The sequence below is a fragment of the Cyprinus carpio genome, chromosome B5 (assembly GCF_018340385.1).
Source record: "Cyprinus carpio isolate SPL01 chromosome B5, ASM1834038v1, whole genome shotgun sequence".
In the NCBI taxonomy this organism is placed as follows: Eukaryota; Metazoa; Chordata; class Actinopteri; order Cypriniformes; family Cyprinidae; genus Cyprinus; species Cyprinus carpio.
The window spans coordinates 14,348,670-14,376,459 of record NC_056601.1 but is presented as its reverse complement, the minus strand read 5'-3'; the positions used below and the strand labels follow the sequence as shown (position 1 = coordinate 14,376,459).

Sequence of the window (27,790 nt, the reverse complement as noted above, 5' to 3'; positions counted from 1 at the left end):
TACCAATGGCTGATGCCCCGGCTACATCATTCTCACAGACTGATCCAGCTCTGACATCTCAGTTAAATACAGAAATGTTTATCATCACAATGTATGAGTACATCTGAACACGGTGAAACAATTCCCTTCTTATGTCTGTCCTCCTCTGCTGTGCCTCCCACGGCACTAACAGCAGCCTCCGGTCAAGGAGTCCTTTGTTGCGGCACATACACTGCTCCTGTTGGCTTAATGGTCTGAGGTTCCTTGGAAGAAAGGCTGGCATGTTGGAGAAGAGTTTTGTTTAACTCACACTGTTTGAACACATGGGTGCACTGAGGGGTCAGTTAGAAGTCTGTGTCCCAACCCGACATTTCATCTGGAGGGATTTCTTCTTCAGGAGGATAACTGTCAAAGTAACTGTGGTCAGTGGGTCCCTTCACCTGGAGAAAAACAAAGAAAAAGAGAAAATAAGATCATATTCTGAAACATTACTGTTTACAAGTGTCAGTAATATATATATATTTTACAGCAAAGATGTATTAAACTGACCAAAAGTGCCAACTAATTCTTTTACATTGTTACAAAAAAGTACATACTGTAAATGCTCCAAAAATGGCTGTTCTTTGAAACTTTCTATTCATTAAAGAATCCTGGAAAAGTGTTTCAAAATTTCCACAAAAATATTAAGTTAGCTCTTTTTTTGAGCAAATCGGCATATTAGAATGATTTCTGGAGGATCATGTGACGCTGAAAACTGAAGTAATGGCTGCTGAAAATTCAGTCTGGTCATCACAAGAATAAATTACATTTTAAAATGATTTTAAATTGTAATAATTTCACAATTTTACTGTTTTTGATTAAATGTTTGCAGCCTTGGTGATTGTAAAATAAAAAAATATATATACATATATTATTATATTCTGTATTATATACAGTATGTCATTTTATGACACATTCCTATAACATAAACTCTGTCCAGGTAATGTAGCTGTGTTTTACCTCTCTTTTAAGTGGTGATATCAGACTTCTGGATTTCAGACCACTCCAGCTAAATCCTGTAAACCATCTAAACACCAAAAAGCAACATCATGAATTAAATCACCATTGTCAAATGTATGTACTGTAGGTGACAATGACACAGATTTCAAAATGAGTGTTTATTGATGCCCAGCTTTCAGAAAGTTAAATGCAAGTGAATTTGGAAACCTGTTTAAAACATCCTCAGAGTGACTTGGTGGAACAATAAATCAAGAGATCTTGGGTAATTTGAGCTGCCATCATTGTGAAAAAGCAAGCATACTGTGGTTTTTAAAATGCTCTCTAAATAATTTTTTGTTCATATGTACGAGATGAGTATTTCAAATAACTTTTGAGGACATTCTTTTTTCAAACGGCACCAGAATGTGACTCACCTGTGTTTTTTAATATCAGTTATTCCATTCTTCAAATACCCCAGTCGCTCTGAAGGGTTTTGTCTTCATGAAAAAAAGAGGACAGCAAAATCAGATTATGATTTATAGGTTCAGAAAACATGTAAAAGACATTAAAACGATCCATGATCATACCTGCACAGCTTTCGAATAAGGTCACCGGGCCTCTTGGTGATCTTTTTAGGGAAGTCCATCTTCTCAATTCCTTTCAGAATTAATGTGTATATAATCATCTGATCTGAGCCAGTAAAGGGGGGCTTCAGGAACAATCAGATCAAATATGTTTCAATATGATAGTCTTTCGTATGCATATGTATTATGAAATGTCTTCCACATGACAAGAACATGAAAACTTAAGTTGGCACAAACCTTCCTGTGAGAAGTTCAAAGATCAGGATTCCAAGAGACCAGAAGTCCACACTGAGACCGTGACCTTTATTGAGAATGATCTCAGGCGCAACATACTCTGGAGTCCCACAGAATGTCCAGGTCCTCTGGCCACACTTGAGCTTCTTAGCAAAGCCAAAATCCACCTGAGAAAAGATCCTTGGAATCGATATGGCTGCACTGAGTTTACTGAGTGAGGTTTGCTGACTTAGCAGAGGAGCTTACCAGCTTGATGTATCCATCTGTGTCCAGCATGAGATTCTCAGGCTTCAGGTCTCTGTAAATGATGCCATTGTTGTGTAGGTAGTCAAAGGCCTCTGTTACGCAGCCCACACAGAACTTGGCAGTGTATTCATCGAAACTCCCTCTGTATTAAAACAGAGACACGTTCAGCTTATGCATTAAACCACTGGACACTGACCACATGAAATGGAGCTAACCTGTCTCTAAGAAGACTCCAGATCTCTCCACCCAAACATGCCTCCAACAGCATGTACACATACTTGTTGTCTTTGAAAGTGCAGTACATCCTAAGTGAAAAATGTAGAGATTAGATCGAAACATTCACTGCCACTGGCTTTTCTCTTTTATTTGGTTACGATCCTTCTCTCTTGATTTGATTTGTGAGTGTCTCTTTAAAAGCAAGAGTGACGTTCAATTATTAATTTGAAGATGTTCCATTATTTCCTAAAACTCACAAGACTAAACAGGCATTACTAAAAGCAGATGAACATACTTCACAATGAAAGGAGAGTTCGTCTCAAGCAAGATCCTCCTCTCGGAGTAAATGTGTTCTTCCTGTCTGTTATCCACGATGTGCCGTTTCTTTATGCATTTCAGAGCAAACGTCACATTCTCATCCTTCACTTTCACCTAGAGCAAAACTGGCGTCATTATTGCTCATATTATTCCCTCACTTCATGGAAATGTTTAAAATGATGAAGAGGAAGTGGGAGTATTGTCAACAAGCTTCTAACCAGTTCAACTCTGCCAAAGCCTCCAACTCCCAGTGTGGCAATAACCTCGAGGCAGCTGAAGGGTATAGTGGATGCAAAATTGCTCTCTCTCTCTTTCAGCTCTATCATGTCATGTGACACTGGGGTGGTGGGAGGAGTGCAGCTTCCTGACCTTCTGAAAGAATTGAATTGAATATAATTAAATGAGCAAATTTGTGACAATGACCATTTTTCTGCTGTCAAAAGTCATTTGAAGTGGTCTCAGATTTTTGGACCCCACTGTATAAATAAATAAATAAATAGGTGGACTGGGGGTTCAAATACTTAAATCCAAAAAGTAAAATGTGCAAGTGCATGTTATTAATTATATGAGTTATATTCTGTCAGTTGGAGATTGGTGGCAAATCTCAGCCTTTAGGCTATACTCACTTGAAACACTGTTTGACAGCACAATGGAGAGGTCATTAACACGGTTTACATTAAAAAAAACAGCTAGTACTTACTTAGCATTTCTCTTCTTATCGTCCCGTGCTAAATTCTCCACATAGCTCTGGAGGTACTTTTTAAGCTCATCAAAAGTCCCAACAGTCAGAGTGAAGGTTCTAAGAAAAGACCGCTGTTACTGTCAGCGAGTACAAAAAATCAGAAGCAACTCTATGATGATCTTGAAATGGGAACTCACTCTCGATCAATGACAAGGCATTCCACACCATCCTCATCTGCGATTATATTCGCAGATCTGACATCATCGCTGTGGTTTGACAAAGCACACATTAAGTGCATTAGACATAAACTGAGCTAAAAATGGCTCTTAAATGACAGTTCTGTGGATTTGACTGTAATAATATTCTGTTAAGTCAAATACACGTCGACAAGACAAAGTTGCTCTCTGTTACTGCAGTAATACAAAAAGTCCTCATACACCAAAAGGTTACTGAAACAGGATTAAAGTGGAGAAATGAGAATTGAGCTGGGGATTGAAGAAGGACAGCACCTGATAAGGGCCTTCTCTCCGAAATAATCACCTTTCCCCAAGGTGTTGATGATCTGAGGCTCTTCATGATCCTGTGTGCTCTGTGTGACTTTAATCTGGGCAGCACAGAAAGACAGAGGTTACGTTTCAAACCAGTTTAAGAGAACAAATGTATGATCTGTATTTTGGATTTGGATTTATGGTCCAAATCTGTTTTTAATTATATAGATTTCATGTGTGTTGATATGATGCATCACATACTGCATGTAATCAGCAATAATGATACTGAAGAAATGAAGTGAGTTCACTGAATTCTGATTCATTCTCAAAACCATGATGAATTCTTGACCTTTCTGGTTGCCCGTTTTTGGTAGCTGGCACTAATGGCCTAATTCCCAACACGCTCTCGGACATGGTGGCGACAGGCTGACGAGAACCATCATTTCAGGTAATTAAATTCTCTCCCCCTCAGTAAAACATCTTCACCCCCCCCCCCATTTTGAGCGACTACGAAGCAGAAATCAACAGGGGATCCAAGACTGACTTGCTCATGCTAAACAGTTCCTGTTGCTTCCCAGTGGAGAGTGCTGTCTCTTAACCCCTTCAGTGTCGAATTACTGATCTATCTGAAAGCGTTCGACCTCACACAGACCCAGATCAGCGTCTGCAGAGAAGTCCACGGGGATTGGTGGAGTGGAAAAATGGTGCCCCGAGTGGGTTAAATCACTTTTTGTTTTGTTTTTTTTGGTATATAGCATAACCTCTATACTGGGCAGTTATAAATACTTTAGAAATGTACCTGTTGTATTCAGTGGGCTTGATAAAGGGCTATTATTACTAAAAGTTTCTGGGAAGGAGGAAATCAATAATGACCATATCGACATCCATCTTAAATGTATTTCATTTTAAGCAAAAACAAAACAAATTGATGATAATTTATTGCAAATTACCTTTCCGTTGGCAATTATGTAAAAGGTGTTTCCTTCTTCTCCCTCCCGGATGATGTAGTCTCCTTTATTATAAAACTCCTGATCAGGAAACACAAGACAAAACTCATTTAGCTATTGATTTTACCATCAAGCCAGTGCTGTCATATTCCCGGAGAGATCCCCCCAGGGAGACAACAGGAAGGCCACCATGTCTGCTTCTACAGTGATATAAGTAGATATGCCTCCTACATTTAATGCTTATGTACTTGTCAAACTTACTAAAATGTGTTTTCACATTAAAAGCAGTTCAAAACTGTATTAGTGACATTAGGGTAACACTTGACTAACCATTAAAACAGTTCAACTTTTTTATAATAAATAACAATAACTGTTGCATTAAACTGAATAACTGAACTGTTCAATGAACTGGTATCCCTCCAGTTCAATAGGAGACCAAGAATGTTTTCAAGTGATTTGCAAAAATGATGTTCTATTTACCGTGGAATGGAATGATTCAAATGACATTGAAACCTGAGTTCCAAACATAATCATTTAACCATTCTAGAACATTGTCAGTCAGAGACATTCAAAGGTGAATTTCTCTGGTCCATGTTCTCAAGTGATCTCCATACCCAAAGTGTCTTTCTGACAGAGCTCTGCTGTTTCATTAGAGAAGCTCTCTATATGCCACACTCCTCTCAGTGTCTCAAAACATTTGTCTGCTCCTAGCGTCTCGTCTGCATTCCATTCCCCACTGTTTAATGATAGAGTTCCACATTATATGCATGTTTCAGTCCAAAACATCTGGGCCACTATTGGGTTACATTGCTTCCTTACCCCTAGAGAGGGGAATATAATCAACTCCATCGGAGTGATTGAATAACGACATTCTCCCATTCGACCTCAGGGGCAGACAATCGAGAAGAATGTCCTTGATGTTTTTTCAGCATGGAAGAACACGAGGAGACTTATTTGACATTTTGAGTTGACAAAGCCCACACTCTTTTAGAAAAACTCACTTTTGGCCCCTCATGGTGAAATGGAATAAATCAGTCAGCAGCCTGTACTGGCTGCTACAAACATCTCTCGTCCCCTCAACTGGAGTGAACACTTCACTCAGCCTTAGTCAAATAAGTATGGTAACAATATACTGGGCCAGAGAGAAAAAAAGATGTAATATCAACACTGTTTTGTCACTTTGGATCTAGACATTTGAAATCAAGTTTTCACTACAGATGGATATATTGGATCTGAGAGGACTGGTTATTTTTCTTTTTTATCATTATTAACATTAAAAAGTTTTACTTACCACCTCTAAGCAGTCCACAATCTTAGTTAGTTTGTCCCCAGGTAGACTGGCAAGAAGTGAAACACTAAAAAAAAAAAAAAAAATGTTCGAACAGTTGCAAGATCATTTGATTTTCTAAATATTACTTTTGCCATTTTTGTCTCTTATGCATTTAACTCAACATTAAATCAGTCCAGTGTTCATCGGTCATAAAATACATTGGTTTATTTATTTATTTTGATCTATGACTGTCATATGGCTAAACTAATACAAGCAATTTAAGACTTCCCCTTTGACTCGGAATGAAGTGATGGTTATGGAGAACATTTGTGTTTATTTAATCTTATATAAGATTATATAAGATCATATCTCTCAATCTTTCCTTATTAGAATGTCTTCAAGAGCCCTCAAATTAAATTACTGCATTTTCCTCCTTTCATGTTTGCTATTTAAACTGATAGTTATATAAGCAAGGTCACAGAGGTCACTTTAACCAGACCATGAAGGCCATCAAACTGACCTTCATTATTAATAGCATGGCTAATGCCACGCAAAAAAAAATCCTAGCTTTGTTAGATCTCCACAACGTTTCATGCAAAAAACATTCTTTGATGTTTTCTGTCCAGCTAATGCTTGGCTACACATTATGTGGTAGAACACCACAGTAAACCGTGGGAGGGATGAGCAGTTTGGATTACCTCCTCAGGAAGTTGCGGTATTGCTCGTGTCGAGCCTCGGCAGTCATCCGCATGATGTTGTGAAAGACTTCTCGATCGAGGGCCCATGTCTTCACATTGCTGGCAGCTGCGATCATAACAAAACAGCAGGTAAGGGAAATACAAGAAGCTTCCTCGTTCCTCGCTGAGTGGCGTCCATTTAAACTTCAGTGGTTCAGTGACCAAGAAACAACAGCTGCTTCCAATAGGGCCATTAGGAAGTGATTACATTTTATCGTAGAGGAAGAAACATTCACATTAAGAATTAACCACTGAAATATAATGATTTATAATTTAACATTACTGGTAAAAATCACGTTTTACCCCACATCTCTGTTTTTTTAGGAGTGGGAATAAAAGATATTATAAAAACAGGCATTTGACATCCAGCCATGCGAACAAACAAACAAACAAAATTACTGTCAAACCAATAAGATTAAGGCTACAAGACAAAACAATGTTGTTTTAGTTCTCGCTGGTGTTTATTTGATAGCCTGTGGCCACATGAGGCCAATCCATGGTCACAGCATGATATTATCCCACAGAGCTGCCATGCAGGGATTATTTGAATTCTCTGTTAACCAATTATATAACATATTTGTCAGAAACAGCTCATTGAGAGAAACAGAATGGAGCACAAAGGAAATACTTCACCTTTGACCGAGGCAGTCCTGGTGCAATTGTACAAGATGGCTAATTCACCAAATGTGGTACAAACTGCTATCGATGTGAGCAGTTTGCTGTGCTGATAGACGTCTAGTTTGCCATCTATAAGCGAAAACAGTACTTAAGCACAATTTTTAATTCACGTTGGTTTGTCCTATTCATAAAAATAAAACGGATGTGATTTATACTGAATGGTGGTAGCTTATGACTAAAACTGGCTTAAAAGGGTTCCTCATACAATATTATCTTTATGTTAATGCCTAGTCAGTGATTATAATGGAATAATACAATAATTTACTCAATTTGTACCTGCAAGCACAAACAGGTGGTTTCCCGGCTCTCCTTGTTTAATGACGTATTCTCCCTGATGGTACGTCCTCTCATACATGCATTCCACCATGTCTTTGACCTGTTGCACCTCAAGTCTTCTCAGATACTGGTTCTTATTCAAAGCATCTGTGAGGAGCTTCTTTACACTGTTAGAAACACATTTATGTTTAGCTTGAAACTGTGATAGTGGTGATGTTGTAATTCTTCATATTATTTAAGAGGGACTAATTGGACAGTTCACGCTATGAAGCGCACCAGTTGTTTCATTTTCAGTGTTAGAACAGAGACAAGATAATGAATCCCAGCATGGTGTTTTGCAGGCAGATTAGACCAATTTAAGCCTCCTGACATAATGAGCATCTACGCACATGGTCTCCCATAAGCTTAGCATATGAAAAACACTGACTAATTACCAACATAAAAAAATGGCACATCTATTTTAGCTCTTTGAGGATGCTTGATTCAATAATGAATATTCCTGTTCAAATACACAAACATACTGTATATAGCGCATACACATTACATTACCTTTTAAGGTAACCTGAAGCCAGTTTACAGACATAAAGCACATTTACTCCTTATGATTTTAACCAGTAGTTAATCAATCCCTAATTCACACAAATCAGCCAGTTAGGCTAGAAACACATTTAATTCACCTGATTCTTTTAAAAACAATGAATGCAACAAATTCTGCTTTGACTTCGTTAGAGGTATTTTGTTGGCTGAGCAAAAAACAAAATAACCTGCAATGCTGTATCTAAAAAGTTATTCAGTATAAATTCATCACATATTGCAGACATTAATATAATATAATATAATATAATATAATATAATATAATATAATATAATATAATATAATATAATATAATTACAGCTATCCTCTCTTCTTTTCTCCTTTTGCTTAAATATACACAACCTAACAACTACCATGACCACAACTGTAAATCAAACTTAGTAAGGAATTGCCTTTGTGATCAAAAGAAGAACATGAATCAGATCTCTCACCTTTGTTCTTTCCAGACTCGTGCACTCTCAAAGTAGAACTTTGGTATACCGCTGGAATCATACGTTCTAGATGAAGGTTCTGCAGAAACTCCAGCTTTTGCTCCTTTCCTCCTGTTGAGGGTATCTCTGAGCAGGCCAGTGAGACACTGACTGACCTTTTCTTTGATAGGTGATGGCAGAAGACCTAACTCCCCTTGATTCTTCAGTGCATCCTGGAGCTTGCTGAGCTGTAGACACTTGTTCCTCAAAGTGTCAGAGATCTCTGAGATGGACTGTCTCTGCTGGGCCAGCTGCTCCTCTAAATGTTTGATCTGAAGCTCTTTGGCATTCAAGTCTTCATCCTTCTTCTTTAGCTGACTCTCCAATTCTTCCACTCTAACTCTGAGAACTTGAGAAACCGAGGTTGATTCTCCATTGTTTTTGGATTTAGCGGAGCCACTGACCTGCTTAAGAGGGTTCAGCTTCATCGATCTATTTCCCATTTTGGCACTTTTATTCTACAATAAAAGATGATCAAGTTCAATTTGCTGTGGGATGACATCACACAATATGCTTAAAATGATACTAGTCTAATATGATTAACAATTATAAAATATTTAATATCTTAGTCTTAACCTTTATTTTTCTTTTGATCCCAATTTAATGGCTTGAAAAATATATTTAACATTTTTCCTAATCTTATAAGAAGTGATTATAAACAAAATTACAACTTACTTATTATTGCTTAACTTACTTATATTACTTACACCCCATATATAAAACAATAGGTCTATATCATTGCAATAAAATACAATCATTTTTGAAAATTTAAGTGATCTGATTTAGTAATAGATTTAGTAATATTTGCCTACTGTGTTTTCATTAGGTCAAGTGAATTTAGTTAAACATTTGAGTTCTTGTTAATTTTTTATTTATTCATTTTTACCCATACATCCAGAAGGTCACAAGGACAACCAGAGCTTGAGGATCAAATATGTGTGTGATTGCACATGGTGTGTTCATTTTAATATTGAACCTATTGCCATTTAGTCCCTGTCTCAACACAGAATTCTTGACAAATAATATAGATAATGCTGCTGGTTTTCTGGGTGTGTGCTGATCTTTTGTTGTCAAATTTGATGCTGGCATTTGTCCCACACAACTTTGATGGTAAAGGTTAGGGGATCCTCCCAAGCCTTTCATCTACCTGTCATGTATCTCATTATGAGGTGCTTAGACAGTGGCACAAGACACAGAATGATCATCCATATTTCCATACCTCAGATAAAAAGAGAGAGTGTGCGTTTTACCAGAGATCTGTTGGCCCCAGTGATTTAGACCTAATCAATAATTTAGAGGCACAGTAATACCGGATGGCACCAGCACCCCATGAGTGTGCAGTATGCTCTTTCCTGGACTATCTGGTGATGTCATTCTTTGCTGCCCTTCATTGATGGAAAAATGAAATCAGTCATAATTCGCTCTGGGTTACAAATGCACAATGGACACTGGACACTCCCACCACAGAGAAAAATGTTTGAGCACAATCACAGTATTTACAGTAAAAGAGCTTTGAGCAGACCTCATACACATCCCTACATCTCCATACAGAAACTTTGTTAGATACAGTATATAACTCAGTAAGACTGTTGTTATGTTTGCATCTAATTTGGATGTTGAATTCACAGGATATTTGATTATCTTTATGTACTTACATCCATGTGAGGTTTGTGTTATTTAATTTAGACAGGATGTTTACAGCAGGAAATACATATTCAAGGTAATTCACTTTCTATAAGCTAAACATAAAAATACATAGAATTACAAATAAACTTAGCCTATAAATCAATACATTTATAAAGTTTTTTTTTTTTCTAACAACGCATGATTGACAAAAACGTCGATAATTTAAAAAGAATACGTGAAATTATTATACGTGAAGTGCAGTTTATAAACCTATATGGCGCTCTTGCATAAGACATACAGACGTAACACCTGTTCCTCCGTTTTACCTTATAACTAAACGAAACTGAGAGGCATAAAGTTTCTGACTGGTTTTAAATGACATGAAAAACCTACCGTTTCCGTGTAAAGGGAACTCTTCTTCGATGGCTGAAAGACAGTGTTGTGTGTTTGAGGCAGCAGCCCCAGTCAGCGGGACCGCGCTCTCTCTCTCTCTCTCTCTCTCTCTCTCTCTCTCTCTCTCTCTCTCTCTCTTTCTCTCTCTCTCTCTCTCTCTCTCTCTCTCTCTCTCTCTCTCTCTCATTTTTATGTCATCACTTAATTATTCATTTATTTGTCGATGTTTTCTCCTGCCGAGATGTTGTTTTAAATGTCACGTTTTAAATATTTAAATTTTGTAGATTATTAATTAGGCTACAAGATGTTTTTTTAAACAAAACAAAACTATACTTTAGGCTACTATACTGAAATAAAAATTGTACAAACTAATCCTGAAACTGTTTGGAACAGACTAGACTCTGTCATCATTGAAACATCAAAGTCAATGTGTTTGCAAAAACAATGAAAGAGACAGTGTGGGCCAGACAAACCACCTCTACACCGCTGAAAACAACACAGCTGCCAACCTACAGAACACAAAACCAGACACCCAGCAGAAACCTACAGTCCCATCACAGAGGACGACCACCACTGGCTGCACAATATCAGGGACCCCCACACCATGCTAAAATCCACATCAGAACACCCCATGCACCAGCGCTACCCCACCACAGACCTACACCAGTCCATCAGCAGAAACCCCAGTTTGCACCAGATCACCATCCAGGACACCCACGACCACAAAAACATCACTCCAGGCAGAGGAGCAACACTAGGAAGAGCCCACCACCAGCAGCAGAAACCAGCCTTAAAGTTATTATAAAGTTATTCAAAGTTTTTCTGTAGCATAATAAATCCTCAACTATTAGACCTCATCACCACACACAATGTACTGAGCAGAAGTCAAATTGGATTTTTACCAAATTACTGTACATCTGACCACATCTATACATTACATACTCTAATTTAAAAACATGTTAACCAAGATAAAGGTAAAATATATGCATGCTTTATTGACTTTAAAAAAGCTTTTGACTCAATTTGGCACCAAGGACTAAATTGGCACCAAACGTAAAACGTAATAGGAGGTAAAACCTATGACCTTATCAAATCAATGTACACTGAAAGTAAATGTGGTGTAAAAATCAGCACCAAACGTACGAGGTATCTTTTCCAGGAGCGAGGCGTGAGACAGGGCTGCTGCTTAAGCCCAACATTAGTTAACATTTACATCAATGAACTGGCGAGCAGTCTGGAGCGATCCGCAGCCCCTGGCCTCACCCTACACCACTCACAGATCAAATGCCTGCTGTATGCAGACGATCTGGTTCTGCTGTCTCCCACTCAACAAGGTTTACAGCAGAACCTGGACCTGCTAGAACAATACTGCCAGACCTGGGCCCTGACAGTCAACCTGAAGAAAACCAAAATCATGATCTTTCAGAAAAGATCCAGATCCCAGGAAACACAACACACATTTACATTAGACACAAACAAGATAACACACACATCACACTTCAACTACCTGGATTTGATAAATCATATCAACATGAACCTTTAATCATGCTGTGAATGAACTGAGAGATAAAGCACGCAGGGCCTTCATTGCCCTCTAAGGCAGTGAATTGTGGGGTCCACTGACAAATCCAAATCAAGATTTCACCAAATGGTAAAAACATCCAATTGAGACCCTGCATTCAGAACTCTGTAAAAATATATTACACGTGCACTGGCACACAACAAATAATGCATGCAGAGCAGAATTAGGCAAATATCCTCTAATCATAAAAAAACAAAAAGGTCAATTAAATTCTGGAAACATCTGAAACTCAGTGACCCCAATCATATCATTATAAAGCCCTGCAATACCAAGAGATGAGCAAAGAAAAGCAAGGCCCTCCCTCAGCTGATCCAGAGCTTCAGTCCTGATGCTTCACTAACATCTACAGATGGTCTGAATCACAACATCAATCAGATTCAATCAGAGTCAATCAGATTACTGCACAAATCAAACAGAACTACATCACTCACAGGCAAACCCAAACACAACAACAGAGTAAAATGCAATGCTATTTGGCTCTAAAGAGAGAGTACAGTATGGCGGAGTATCTGTACACAGTGTCAGATAAGAAACTGAGAAGCACGCTGACCAGATACAGACTCAGCGGACACAAGCTGCTGATAGAGCAGATCCATCAGACATTTAAAACTCTTTCGAACCATGAGAAACTGCCGTATCTGTTAGAAGAACACAAAAACTGCTGTGTGTTTGCTGCTCAATATATGTCTGCCTGTCACCATAGAAGAGAAAACACTCAACCTGCCCTGATCTGATGTTTCCAGCACATGTAGATTATGTTATGCCATACACACAGTTCACAGTGCTAGTCTATTACAGCAATCCCAGAGATTACAGATTTAATTGCATTTACGTGAATCAGAGCCAGTGACTTACATCAGAGTGGCTGAAGGCTCTGGCAACTGAATTGACTAATATATCATTCAAACTTGTCATTAATGTGAACTGTGCGTCACATATTTTCAGCAAATATTAATTGAATACTGAAATTACAAACTTAAAAAATAAATTCAAATGAGTTTTTGTTTTATATATTGCTATATTTTATGCATGTAAACACATATATACATTAAATAATACATAGCCTATTACAAATAGATATTTCTGTCACAAATTATATAATAAAATTCTATTTATATATTTTTTTCAAACTATCACATGCCCACTTGCAAGAACTTTACTGATCCTACTGAATAAATATAAAGTCGTCTTAGAAATCTGATGGTTTGACAGTTGACCAGTAGATGGAGACAGAGGCCCATTTCTCTTCTGCATTACGCTTGAATGTGGACCATCCTCAGAACAGAACAATACATCATGGCTTTTAAGTGTTACAGCATCACTGTTCAGCTGAACTCATCAACAATACCACCACCAAGGTCAGACTGTCTGATGAGCTCAACTTTACAGACTACACAACACCCATCATGAAGATTTGGTTATATTTATTTATATTTATTCATTGCATATACCAGGATTCTAGAAAATGTAAAATAGTTCTATTGATCAAGGGGGGCAGTAAAGACTTTTACATTGTTACACTTTAAAAAAATGTTTGTTTTTTTACTTTCAGTTCATAAAAAGTATATTAAAACAAATATTTAAAAAATGTATAAAAGTTTTCACTAAATTATTAAGCAACACTGATTTCAATAATATTTTTAAAAGTTTCTTGAGCGCAAAATGATAAAATTCAGCTTTGTCATCACTGGAATAATTTTTTTTTTTCATATATTAATATATGAATATATTACAGTAGAATTCTTAGGTTGTAATAATATTATTACAATATTATTATTAAAACCAAATGTTATGGGTTTTATTTTTCATCAAATAAGTGGAGCCTTGGAAAACATGACTTCTTTCAAAAATAATAATACCCAAATTATATATATATATATATATATATATATATATATATATATATATATATATAATTATACAATTATTTATATAATTATATAATTATTTATATAATTATATATATATATATATATATATATATATATATGTTTTATATATATATATATATATATATATATATATATATATATATATAAATAATGTATATATAAAATGACCCTTTCCTAACAGAATTCACACACACACACACAAAACAAGTCTCAAATAGCTTCATTTAATAGGCATTCTTTAATTCCTCTTTTTTTCTTGTTCACTCCACACCACTATTCATGAGGTTCTATAATCTGCCTGAATGATCAAAATACATAACAATATACAGAGTGGAGAAAACGACATGATATTTACACAGAAAAAAAAAATATTGTCTGTATTTGTGGAATTTCCAATAAGAAAAAAAAAGACATGAATGACTGACATTAACTTATATGTGCTAGTACCTTCAAATATTAGTTTTTCCTCATACAAACTTTTATAAACATTATAAAATATTAGATAGAGCACTATCTGATTACTATAAAACATGTACCTAGTACAAAATAACATAGAATATAATACAGCCTGTAAATATCTTTAAAATACTTTAAAACATTAAAGCAGACAAAAACAGGACAACTACAGATATTTTTGAGGCCAATAAATAAAATCAAAGGAAAATAGAAAATATATATATAAAAAAATAACAGTAATAAAATTGAATACATCATACAAATGGACTCAAATCCCAACTACCCACAAGTATGATGGGCCTTCATATAATCAACTCATTTTCCACTTCACCGCCAGAGGGCGACATAACACCATTCTCCGCTGCTGCGGCCAAGAGTGTGTACAATTATCACGCAGTGAGCTGTACTTCTGAAAATATCACCTTCATTGTGTAAGTAACAGCATTACACCTGTAACACTGACGAACGAAAACAGTCTTTCCATCAACAGTCAACAACACACGTCTACAGCGAAGCCTTGACAACAACAAAAAAAGAGATGGGGAGCTTAATGCTGCAGAATTATCACACAAGAGTTTACACAAGAAAGGAATTGACATCTTTATTCACAGAAGCATCCAGTGCATTCAGCAACCCTCAGTGGGGTTATCACGCACACATCAATGGTCACTCACAGAGGTTAAAGCAATGCATTACTCACATCTCATATGCATAAAAAAACTGACAAACACAATATCAAAAAATAGTGAAAACATAAATCTATACTTAAATTAATGCTTAATGCAGGTACAATAAAAATACTGAAACAGTACTGGAACCCAGTACACATAATGCTGGTTTATAATCTTTTTTTTTTCCTTTTCCCCAAACTGTTCCAATTGAGTTTACCAACCAGCGGCAAACTCTTACAGTCAATAGAGAAGAACGACAGCATAGAGTGAAATTGGTTTGAAAACAAGGGACATGTCATTTTCCCTTCTGCTCAAATCATGCTTTAAAGACGGGGAAAAGGGAGTACAAAAGTCTGCACAAAGAGATGGAAAAGCCTGAAATATCCAGTATGAAAGACAAAAAGAGAGGGCCTTGTAAAAAGCTGCTCTTTCCAACATAAAAATGCACCGTTCAGCAAAATATGGATTGTCATCTCCCTTGAAAAACAGGGATACTTCTCACTTTTGGAGGGCGCATAAGGGGGACACAGCTTGCTTGTCAAAAGGTTCGCTTGATTTTGAGTTCCTTACAGGATTTATGTCCTGTTCAGCAACGAGGACCTACGGAAATAAAGAAGAAGAGTTGTTTAATGAATAGAACAGCCATATACAATTATTCAAAATGATCTCTCTTAAAAATGGAGAAGCAAAAATACAGAGCATTCAATGTTTTGTCACATTTTAAGGTAAAAAAAAATTGTGGACGTTGTATAGGGTCTGCCCTGTGTGTTGATCCAAGTCCAGTGCCCTACACCTGATAAATCAAGTATAAACTGGTTTCAGACTAGCAATAAAAGACAGCTTTGCCCTATGGATACTATTCTTCAGCTGGATTGTCTTTTCCTTGTTTCCTGGAGGGCTACTATCCTCATGCCGAGACTGAGAGAGAGTCGAGTGGGGTGGAGCACGAACTGCTGATACAGACACAATCTGGTGCTGTGACAGATCCTGTCGCAGTGGAAAAAAAAAAAGCAGCCCACCGCTTGCCTCCCATCCATCCCTCCTGAGCTGTAAAGCTATCAGGAAACGTGACTAAGCAAGAGCCAAGAGGTCTCATCCTTTCCAAGCACATATGTGTGAGTATCTATCGCTGCGTGATCTTTGGCAAGCATTAATGGAAGATGCTTTTGTTGGCTATTTATTTATATTTTAAATAATTGTTTGAAACAAATGTGAGAACAAAAACCGATAATGCACACCTTTAAAAAAAAAAAAAGGGTCAGAATACTGTAAAACATGAAGTCTACACAATATAATTCTCAAAATATAATTTCAGTTATTTAGATTGTGTGAGAAGGCAAACTGTGTAAAAAAATAATAGAAAATGATTTTTTAAATGTCATTCAAATAATGCACTAAAAAAGGTTTGTAGTTATTGACTAATGAAATTGCACGATTTTTTAAAAATCATTAAAATTCTGATAGACTTTGTGAAGTGTTTCACTGCAAATAACATTAAAAGAAGGATTTGCTTACAGATCATATTGTACTCTAAAGTAGTCATATTCACCAACGAGAAGAACAGCATTACTAGAAGAATGTTTTTTTTTTATATATATTTTATTCATTATTAATGAGTAATTTTTAAGGCCTGGACTACACAATTTAAATTCCCTGATTTCCGTCTGACAATGGGAACCTTTGTTAATTAAATCTGTTCATTAGCTATTCATTTGGCAAACAAGTCACTACTCTTCAGACAGGTCAGGAATGATCTCAGCCCTTGATGAATGCTATCATACACACCTGAGGGATTTCCATCTGTCTTTCTCCATGTTGTTCTCTGGTCCTTCACTCTCATATGATGCCAGATACAAAGCTGTTGAGAGATGATTGAGATGAGACGAGTGTGTCAGCAACAAAAACAAAGCCACCTGTTTTCTTTCTTGAGGAATGTTCTGAACCTGTGTCACATGGTTATTTAGCGTGACGGCATTTCACACCTGAGGCAATCATGACAAGCACAATTGTCTTTGTGTCTGGTATCTTGTTTGCTCACTGCGCAACTATCATTAGAACAGGTTTATGACGCGAGTGGCAGAAAATGAGTGTGCAGAAGAGCTCTAGCTCAGGCAGGAAGTCCATATAAGACAGTAAAAAAGCAAGACAGAATGCATAAATGATGTTTAATTAGCAAAACCACTGTCTGGCCTCAAGGTTTGCATTTCAGAAGTTGAAAAGAGTGGGCTTATGATTGATGTTTGCCACTGCAAAAAAAAAAGTTCCTAAACTTGATTACAATTAATCATAAACTAGCATTAAAAAACATCTGTACCATCTTCACTGAAGACCGGTGCGGTCAGGAGATACTGCAGGATCTTGCGGTCTCTGTCAAAAGGACACTCCACTTTCTTCCACGTCATGAACTCCATCACTTGTTTGGCCAGCTCCCAGAATTTCTGCAGCACAGTAAAGATTCATTCTGTTAGAAATCATTGCCCAAGTTTCATTTCGCACTGAATTGATGCCCTTGAAACTTAATATAACAGATGCATACGTCAATGGACTAAATCTGGATGCTTATGTTGCTATGTGACAGTGTTTTCTCAAGCAGCCTTTGTTATTCAGTAGCTGTGACGGCAGTTGTTTCCATGCATCATGTTAGCTTGCATGTATCGCGCCAAGCCAAAGGGCAAGAATTACCTCAAAATTGACATGTCCGTTCGGGAGCCTGTTGGCACATCCTTCATTGAGGAAGTAGATGTCTTTAATCAAGAGGCTGAAGAAAGGGATAACAATCTGAAAGCCAAAAAGGGAACACAAGATTACATAAAAGCTATAACTGACCAAAAACTAAGAAAAAAAAACAAAACAAAAAAAACATGCAACCAAATGGAGCAGCCTCATTGGAGTCCATCTAAAGCGGGATTTATACTTTCGCCTGGACCCGCTTCGCTAGCCTCCCCTGACTGCACGCGCACCTTCCCAAATGGACGAAGCTTTTATACTTGTCGCATTCGCCATTGTACTATCCTTTAAAACAACAGGGGGCGACGAGGAGTAATTGTCTTCTAAAACCATTGGGAATCACCGTTGAGAAGAAGACATTTGTCGGTACAAGACTTCTAGCGTGATGAATGAGTTGATGAATTAATAATTTCTTTATGTACAAACTGATTCAAATAATAAATGTAAGTTCGCATGCACTCAAAGCGAACTTACGCCAACACAGCGATGACGTCATATTTGGCGCGCACACGCAAGCGAACTTGCAGACGCGTCAAGTAAAAATCAGCCTTAAGGGTTGTCGTCACAGTAAGATTGTACTAGGCAACAGTTTTTACAACAGCTTCTAGAAGCCTTCAGGGCACAGCGCAACTGGATCTACCACTCTGGAGGGCAATAACAATGATTCATGACACAAGGAAGCAGTGATGTGTACGTGACACCAAAATCTAAACTCCGCTGTAGCAAATTCAGGTACGGCATGATAAACAAAGGTATCTTTAAATATAGGTGTCACTCCTGTATTCAAAAATAAATGAATAAATAAACTGCTATTGACATAAGTCTAAAAAAATGATTTATTTAATTTTACAATATTAATAAATTAAATAATTCCATGCCATCAACAATCTGAAAATCTTTTTTTTTTACCTTTATTTATTTTTGTTTTACATAAGTAATTTTAAGCCTAAGCATCACTCCAAAACTAAGAAATAAATAGACAAATAAATAAGCCCAAATAAAACTACGGCCTTAATTAGTGTTCAGTCCCACGTGAATAGTTAACCTCAAGTTCAAATCAAGCTTAAAATAAGAACAATATCCATCATGAACAAAACAAAGGGTCAAAAATACGAGCAGTCAAACCAGTTGATGAGTTAAAGACATTAAGAGAGCAGTAATGCATTCCTGATTTAATTTGTTTACAGTGGAAATTCCTGTCCTGGGACATGCACTTATTTTGTCCCTTATATCTTTAAAGTAACAACGCTTGCCAAAGCCTAAACACGTCTGATTTTAGAGAAAAACAAGTGACATGGGCCATTGTGATGCAAAAAAAAAACCACACATACCCCCCCACGGAAGAGCTAAGCATTCCAGTACTGCTCTGGAACATTCTGTCTCACCACCCAAACCCACACAGCGAAGATCTCCTCCCTAACCAGTCGAAGACGCAAAACAATCCTTACAAAGCTTGACAAGAACAAACAATATATCCAATATAAATATATGAGAACACTCAAAATAGTTTTGCATTTTAACGAAGAGGATTAACAGTGTTGTTGAGCTTCCTTTGGGCACACTCACATGCCGGATGGATTTTATTGAGTTTGCTCACAGAAAACACTGAAGAGCATCAGAACATTTTGTTAACTGGCTGAATGCCATGTTTTTATAACTAGAATGGAGCATATTTAGCAGAAGAAACAGAATGTCCCATTTGATGCCTTGCCCTCAGCAAATCATCCTCAAGTGGCCCACTGTCCTCTACCCTTGTTATTACATAACTCTCGGCCAAAGAGGCCAGACGCTACCTCAATTTAGTGTAAATACAAAGCTTCTGGACTGGGATCTGCACTTTTAAGGCAATCACTGGCATCTTTTATGTAATGAATCTGATTTTATCATTGTCCTCGCTGCGTTTGTTGTTAATATCAATACAACATATCACACTTCAAACAGAACCCAAACAGTGTTTTGAAACCAACGTTCCTATGATTTCTGTGAGAAAATTCTGTGCATTACCTTCTCTCTGCTACTATGAGCAGTGATAGATCTCTGAGTGGCTCCTCGCAGCGCTGTTCTGTAGTTGTAGAAATTGCTGGAGGGATCCATCTGGTGCTGCGAATAGAGACAAAAACAGGTTTAGGCACCAACCTCAGGACTTGGCTTGAAAAATGTAGATGTAGTTTCTACAAATAAAAGTTTCTAATGAGCTCTAAGCCCATTCAACTTGGTTAAGTCTCCAAAGCCACTCTAGTAACTATTCATTATGGGACATTCTATAATGGGAACCAAGAAAGATGATCCATGTCATTCACTTTCAATCTTCAGTCAACTTTTTTCCAGCAGGTGAGTCAATCACAAAGGTTCAGTTCACTTAAACCAGTTTAAAAAAAGGCAGGTTTCATAGATACACTATGGTTCAAACATTTGGGGTCTGTAAGATTGTTGAAATGTTTTTAAAAGAATTCTCTCATGCACCAAGGCTGCATTTATCTGATCAAAAATAGCATTACAGTCCATTTGAACAGTAATCCAAGGCTACATATTCTAGTTTATCAAGGCTATTTTAGGTGAACAAGTAATACCCTTTATTAGGGACTAATGGTGAATATCTGCAGCTTTTACACATTAAAGTTCTCGGTTCTACAGGGACGCCATGCCTAAGCCTTTTATCCTACAATCCTCCATTGAAGACAGAGTGAGAGAAAAGAAAAAGCATTGTGTTTTGAGATACAAAGGCTGAACCTCCCTGAAGACCAGACATACAGTCCCTATTTACACATCAAAATGCTGAAAGCCACAAGGCGAGACTGAACAATGTGTAGGTGTGTGTTTTGCGTACATAAGTCATATATCAAGTTCAAGGCCTCTGCCTGTCTAAAGATAAAGCAAGACCTAAACAAAACCCTCTTTAGACAGTAAACACAGGGTGCAGATTCAAAATTAAAGCCTTAACAGTCTCAATCCCTCTCAAATTTGGCCTAAACATTTGCACACCCACTCAAAGGGAGAAACGCTGGGCTTCAGAAAAATGATGATACAAAAGCAACAATTCTCGCCCACTTGGGACTAAAATTGGCAGAATATGGTGTCCATATTGTCAGGGGTTTGAGTATCATGCATGCATGAGTCACGGGGATAAGAGCCAGGGTCGGACACTTAATATGATTAGTGCCATGTCAGCACTGCAGCCCCTACATGTTCAGTGAGTCACACCCACCCACTGCTGTAAACAGAAAAGACAACATCAAACTCAACATGATGAAATGCATACCTCTAGTATATCAAATTTGGCGGTTTTGACTTTGCCCCAGGTCTTCTTGAGCCGTGACACTGGACTCATGTTCATCCCAGCTGAAAGACACACAGAAAGAGACACAGGTCAGCACACTGTTTCCTGTCAGAAGTGCAGTTTCTCTATGGCAAATAGAGCAGGGTAAGCCCATGAGCCCACATGAACAATGACCTTAGCAGGAGCATCATTTCCCTCCGACAATAGGTGAGGCTTATAGAGCCGAGGGTCACGGTGGGCTTGTGCAGTCAGCACTAATGACCAGATGAGGTCAGAGTGTTGACTGGAAATCTCCAGGGCTGGGTCAACCAATCAGGTTTCTCTGTACTGACGACAGCATCATTTCTTACTAGGTCTTGATTAGATGTTAAGTTACTCGTTTCTGAAGCTTTAAATTAAATTCACCTCAACTACTTTCCTAAAACAGTCTTTTTTATAGTTTAGACATTGTTTAGGCACTCAGTTTGGCTCTATTTTGGTATATATATAAAACATACACTTTTCAGGATATAAACAATTCTAGAAGGATAAAATTCAAGTTGATGTTTTTGTTAACACAAATACACAAAGTTTGTGGTCGGTAAGCTTTTGTAGGTCTCTAAAGCTCAGCAAGGCTGCATTTAAGTATTTATGAAATAATGGTTTTGTATTTTAATATATTTTAAAAATGCATTATCAATATTGTGCTTAAAAACATTTCTTATTATTATCAATGTTGAAAACAGTTCTGCTGCTAAATATATTTTTGTGGAAACCATGACCCAAATATTTTAATGGTAGTATGTGTTAAAAAGTAAAACGGCTTCAGGGAGACAAAGGAATTAACTAATGGATAAGGAAATCATTGATATTTGTAGTTCATACATGCACACTTAACTGAGTATGTTGTGATCTGTGTCTAAAATTCAGTCATTTCAGATGTTTTCTTCCCCAGTTTTAAGTCTGAACAATAGCAGCAAACCTACCTATTCATCTACAAGAGAGCCATCTGAGGCATTAGTACCATTAACAATCTGTCGATACTAACAGGTGTCAGGCCCAGAGCTAACATGATATGAGAGCGAATGATCTTTCAGTTCTAGCCACGCGCTGACGCTCCATTCACGTCACAAAATGTATGCTGCCTCCAAAACACACAAGCAGCAGCTATCAAACTTTCCCATGACTTGTTTGTTCTCTTTCAGTGACTTTAATATCAGTGCTCCATCTCCAGGGAGAGAGGCTTGTGTAAGAGCCCCGGCCCATGGGCTCGTCTCCAGGGAATGGCCAGGGAAAGGACAGCTGGTTCCACTCCCTCCCTCCCACAATCCCCCTCTCAAAGAGTCTGTCCCTCGCTCAGTCTATTGGATTGGTCAGCACTGACCATCTGCCTGAGGGATGCCGCTCCCTCGTTCCAGCTCTCACTCACACAGGCTGAACAGCTGCTTCTTCTCCTGGCTCTCTCCACTCCTTTTCCCCTACCCATAATGCCTCAGGCACAGGCCTAGGTGGGTGCTTAGAGAACTGACTGAGTGAATGATTAATGTAGCTAATCATTATTTCATTATATTATTGAGGGTAAAATGTACTATATATTATCAGAAGTCTAACATAAACAAAATTGTTTATTATTATAGATTACTGAACAACGGATGAGACAGATTAGTGAAAATTTTATTCATTATCTAAACCTTGACGTATAGCTAAATAAGACTTCTCGAAGCACTCAACAAACACACAAATAAAATAATATGAGTCTATAAGAGGTTTGACATTGTTGTGCATGTTAAGCGTACAAGAGCAGGGTTTAGAAAAGCAAACCAAATCCTGCCAAAACAACAAACTGTATTATCCAAACTGATTTGTGGGGAACAAAAGAGCTTTCTGTAGCAAAGTCTTGCAAGGGAAGGCGAAACACTCACTAATGATGGCCATGAGCGAGTTGAAGTTGCCAATGTTGAAGCATTCTCGTGCCACGTCGATGAAGAACTCAATGACTCGAGCCCGATGTTTCTTCTTTACAGGCTGCATGAGAATATCAAGCAAATATTTTATGAACACCAGAAAGTGATATTAATAACAATGCTCATTAAATACTTAATACTTTCATGATATAAAATCTAATGTTACCTACACCACCATTCAAAAGTTTGGGGTCAGTAAGATTTTTGTAAATGTTTTGAAAGTCGTATGATCACTAAGACTGTATTAATTGGGTCAAAAAAAAAAAGAATAAAAAGAGAAAATTGTGAAGTAATTTCAAAATTTGATGAACAGAAAGAACAGCATGACCTCAGAAACCTACTGACTTTTTTGAAAGGTGGTGTATATTTTTATAAGGCTTATATTTAAAATCACATTAGAATCACTAACAGTGCAACACAACCTATAAGAATTTAAGTTTCTGAATGAGTCATAGCAATAAAAGCAAATTATCACCATGCAGATCTCCGTCGCCACCAGGTAGCTGAGCCTGTTGAACCACTCCACATAAGCCTCCAGGTTACTTGCTTTTTTGTGATCACTAAAGCATCTCTGCAAGAATCAAAATTTCAAAAGGGTCAGTATCATCATTCAATTACAACGAGGCTTGAGTTTGGTCAGGAGCTTCATTTAGGACATTGTGCCACAACGTTTTCCAGTTTATTTTTCAAGTTGTCTTTATTAGGGATGCGCATTTTATCTGTACCATATCTGCCAATGTCAGCATTTTTTATTTATCAGTTTAGGTCAATTTTATTTATTTATTTATTATCATCAAACTAGCATAGATTCCATATATCAGCTATTTTAACTTGTCTCTATCAGCCAGAATTTTAGCGTTGGTGCATCCATTTTTCATCCTAAATTCTGAGCTCTAAAACGTTTGTCAGGAATGTAAACAGTTCAGCATTGGTAGCATATTGCTCTTTAAGTGATCTCACAGAGCTTTGCATGCTGGGATCTGTGATTCCTACAGTCCCAATCCCAAGAACAAAGGTCTCCAAGATGACTGATGATCTCCAACAAAGCACATTCAATCAGAGAGCTTGTTTACCCTGCAGACCCTCCACGCTCGCTGGGCCTTTGTGCTATTATCTCTTTAGGGAATGTATACAGACACTTTGTCTGAAAGCTCGGGCCACTCTAACCCTTCATTCCTCAAATTCCTACGGTCTGACTGTGCTGTCCGTCACACAATACACAATCCACCCTACACTTCCTTTGACGGACAACATCAGAGAGATACTGCGGTGCACAAGGACCCTCTGGAGAGACGGCGAACAGAACAAAAGAGAAATCTCGCACTAGTATCGCCTTGACACGGGCTGTTGCCTAGCAGCCCAACCGCAATGGGCATTACGAGGCAGGGCTGTGTAAACTTTTGGCAGGTTATTGTGAGAAACCAGTTGCTAGGCTTTGGCCACAAAAGGACGCTGTGTGGAACGTGAGGAGGGAAACTTGCACGGTGATAGATTAAATGAGGAATGTGCTGAAATAGGTGACACCGCATTGAACCCGAGGGTTAACGCAAACATTGAGCGTATTGATTTGTTGGAGTCAGATATTTGTTATAGTAAGCGCAAGACATGACATTTGCATTGTATATATTTTTAGTTTTTGCTGACCATAAACAGGAAGGGACTGTTACCTTGTCGTTATCAAGAGGGTCTTTCTGAACAAGCGCCTGAATGAACTCCTCTGGTCCGATGTAGCTCAGTCTTTCCTGAAAAATGAAGATGATTATGTCAACTTAACCTTTGCAGTTAGTCAAAACGGTCACCTTGAAAATAACTGCAGAGATTATTGATTTAGTAAATAAATCAATCCAAACCCACAGTGAGGTGAGGAATGTAAGGTTCCACTTACCAGTTCAATGTGTGTGAGTTGCTGTGCCAGGGTGAAGGGGTCGCTGCAGATGGTCAGAATGTCTCTCTGGATGGACTGAGGTTTGGTCTTCAGCACAGTTAGTCTGTCAGTCACAGAGGAGTTAATCTTGGCCAAAGCCTCCTCGTACTGACTCAGTGTGGTGAGCTTACGGATCAGTGTTTGTGTCATCTGTTGCACCGCCTTGCGATAGAGCTGAAGAGAGACGGGGAGACAGAAGATGTGGATTTGCAACCATGCTTTTATTGATCAGAATGACAAGGTAATCATTCATTTGAAAGACTGACAACAAAATGTGTCCCACACTGATAAGAAAGCTGAGGGAATGCAAAACGTATTTGCCCTGCAAACATCTAATGGACTTCCAAGCATATAATGGCGCCCTTTCCTCATGATTGGTCAGCTATGACGGTGGTGCTGCTCACGGGGGCTAATGTTCCAACACAGGGTCTTGAGTATGTTACATAAACAGTTAATGCAGGCTTACGAAACAGCAGCACTTCATTCATGTCCTTCAAAGGTTTACAAGAATCCTGAATGCCGCCCACATCCCCTCTTAACACAAGATGGGGTTGAGTTATCTAATAACAAGAGCCTGACACAGTTCTGGACTTCTGTTGCATAAGGAGAGGACAGCAGCGGTCATGCCCTGTTGCTCAACATCAGTCGGACAAGAATCTACATCCTCTGCCTGCTTGACAACCAGACGATGACCCTACGCCATGAATTTAAAACAGACTACTTAAAAAGGAAGCCTTACCTAAAATGGTTACTTGAAGGAGGATAAAATAAACACATTTTAAAAATATTGTACTTTTTTTCAGGGCTACAGCAAGATACAATCACCTGAAAGCCAATCAGAATCCACTCAACTTTGAACAGTTTAAGCATTTAGAGCATCAGACATCAAAACTGCAGCTCTTATATTGAACAAAATGTTATTGTCCATTTGTGTGGACTCTAATATAGTTATCAATAGGGCCTTTCGCACCGCAGGAACCTTTTCATAGTACCAGAACTAATTGTGGAACTACCCACTTTTGGGTGTTTTCACACCGCAGGAACTGGGTGCGATTTTAGTACCGGACTGCCTTTTTCGAGAACCAAATTAGCTCCTACTCCGGAGCAGGGTCTAACCAGCACAACTGGTACTACCCGTGACCAGTAATATATAGATAGCTACCTAATATAGCTATCGTTCTTGGTGCAAACAGGCCTTAAGGCTTTTGTTTAACCATGAAGATATAAAGAGTTAGCCGTTCAAACATTTCACTGATTGGTTGTGGGATCTTTCATATCTGTCAGGCTTCTGTACTCCTTTCTGACTCATAAAAATAAAATAAAAAGTAGCCCATTAATCTGTTGTGCAGGAGGTCGGTGGTGCATAAATCCATCTGGCTCAGAACAACCTGCACATAGTGTAGATGCAAGAATATTGATGATTTGACAAGAGAGCGAGTACAGGAGGAGAGACAAGCCCTTGCAGCACTTTAAAAGATCACAGTGAGTCTTAATATTCCCTCTTCAAGGTCCACCATATGCTGACACATTATTTTTAGCACAGTTCTTGGCGATGACTGCTTGACATTTTGAGAGGCAGATCAGACAACTCACTTGTTGTAGAAAAATAGAAGAAAAAAAAAGCTGCTTGTGTGCTGCCTCCACGTTTTTTTTTTACCCTGGCATGAGTGTGTGACAGCACAGATCACTCTGGCATGGACACACCACACCCAGGTCAAGGGTGGATGCTCTCCATTACTTTTCCAATAAACAGGATTTGTGCAAAAGGTGTCCAAATGTGCACCAAATGGCTGTGTCTGCAAATGCACAACTGGGCCGTGCCTTTCCTATACAGAAGACCACATGCATAATGACAATCTTTGCCGACCAGAAGCCTGAGGACCAAACTGTGGTCTGGAGACAGATGTTATGGCATCTATTCTCAGCTCCTGCGCTGAAAGCAAGAGATCTGTGACCCAACTGCCAGTAAAAAGACAGAAAACAGCAGGTCAACAAACTGCTGGCAAACTCTTCAGGACCACTGAGGTCTAGAAGAGGTCAAAAAATAAAAGGCCTAACTGGAAACCACTTCATAGTGGTCTTGTTATGATGGGCTGCAAGCACTGGACAGTACATTTGACTCAGATGGGCTCATGTCTAGCTATAAATACACCCATTGTCTATTGTGTGGCTCTGACTGCTGTGAATACCACATCAATGTAGAGTCAGTACTCCACTGTAACAGACACTCTCATTAACAAAATTCACGTACGAGTACATGCCGTTCAGATGGCAGGAGAAAAACAGTGACTGAATTACATAATACAGTCAACATATTGATGGTATGAACCATGAATGCATTCTTCACACTATGATACACTCTTTTCATGCATAGATACACATCTACCAGACAGCCATAACTCGAAACACAGATTACATTTGTCTCACCTACCTAGCAATTGAAAAGATCATAAAGATACTTTGAATAACGAAGTGGTCACAACGTTAAAAAATAAAATTTGATCCCCATCAATATGTAAAAACGCTACACAATAAAGGGGGGGGAAATAAATAAATACATTTAATGATGCTAAAAGCGTTAGTGTAGAAATCTTAAGTATT

The 27,790-nt window shown here is 38.1% G+C and overlaps 2 protein-coding genes across 5 annotated transcripts in view; both read right to left on the bottom strand.

Annotated features, from left to right (window-relative positions):
• Window positions 1-297: 297 nt before the first annotated feature.
• Window positions 298-10,810, bottom strand: LOC109090782 (cGMP-dependent protein kinase 2-like). Of its 3 annotated transcripts, XM_042724539.1 has the most exons (20): window positions 10,718-10,804; window positions 9,918-10,083; window positions 8,660-9,156; window positions 7,634-7,800; window positions 7,313-7,426; window positions 6,641-6,746; window positions 5,964-6,027; window positions 4,676-4,753; window positions 3,747-3,841; window positions 3,435-3,503; window positions 3,256-3,354; window positions 2,774-2,927; window positions 2,533-2,669; window positions 2,237-2,326; window positions 2,022-2,163; window positions 1,775-1,942; window positions 1,545-1,666; window positions 1,392-1,454; window positions 979-1,045; window positions 298-419 (listed from the first exon to the last, which is right to left on the bottom strand). In XM_042724539.1, exons 3-20 carry the CDS (start codon window positions 9,139-9,141, stop codon window positions 324-326), a joined length of 2,313 nt encoding a protein of 770 aa, XP_042580473.1. In that variant the 5' UTR covers window positions 9,142-9,156; window positions 9,918-10,083; window positions 10,718-10,804; the 3' UTR covers window positions 298-323. The 3 variants fall into 3 exon arrangements, 1 of the variants encoding a protein (XP_042580473.1); XR_006154869.1 differs by lacking the exons at window positions 298-419; window positions 979-1,045 and having other exon boundaries at window positions 1,779-1,942; XR_006154870.1 differs by lacking the exons at window positions 298-419; window positions 979-1,045; window positions 9,918-10,083 and having other exon boundaries at window positions 1,779-1,942; window positions 10,718-10,810.
• A 3,585-nt stretch (window positions 10,811-14,395) lies between these two features.
• The window catches only part of rasgef1ba (RasGEF domain family, member 1Ba), a 63,690-nt gene continuing 50,295 nt past the window's right edge, over window positions 14,396-27,790 (bottom strand). For both annotated transcript variants that reach the window (XM_042724537.1, XM_019104619.2), the window contains 10 exons: window positions 25,151-25,363; window positions 24,933-25,007; window positions 23,741-23,836; window positions 23,224-23,326; window positions 21,305-21,384; window positions 20,050-20,145; window positions 18,001-18,096; window positions 17,633-17,756; window positions 17,104-17,176; window positions 14,396-15,918 (listed from right to left, as the gene is read on the bottom strand). In XM_042724537.1, the coding sequence (XP_042580471.1) occupies window positions 15,894-15,918; window positions 17,104-17,176; window positions 17,633-17,756; window positions 18,001-18,096; window positions 20,050-20,145; window positions 21,305-21,384; window positions 23,224-23,326; window positions 23,741-23,836; window positions 24,933-25,007; window positions 25,151-25,363 (981 nt within the window). In that variant the 3' untranslated portion in view covers window positions 14,396-15,893. The remainder of the gene's footprint in view (window positions 15,919-17,103; window positions 17,177-17,632; window positions 17,757-18,000; window positions 18,097-20,049; window positions 20,146-21,304; window positions 21,385-23,223; window positions 23,327-23,740; window positions 23,837-24,932; window positions 25,008-25,150; window positions 25,364-27,790) is intronic.

Excerpts from the sequence above, each read along its gene's own strand:
- LOC109090782 (XM_042724539.1), bottom strand. The coding sequence starts at position 9,141 with ATGGGAAATAGATCGATGAAGCTGAACCCTCTTAAGCAGGTCAGTGGC. Across the intron at positions 2,670-2,773 it reads GCTTTGGCAGAGTTGAACTG|GTGAAAGTGAAGGATGAGAA; the intron begins GTTAGAAGCTTG and ends GTTTTGCTCTAG. Across the intron at positions 1,943-2,021 it reads CAGATGGATACATCAAGCTG|GTGGATTTTGGCTTTGCTAA; the intron begins GTAAGCTCCTCT and ends ATCTTTTCTCAG.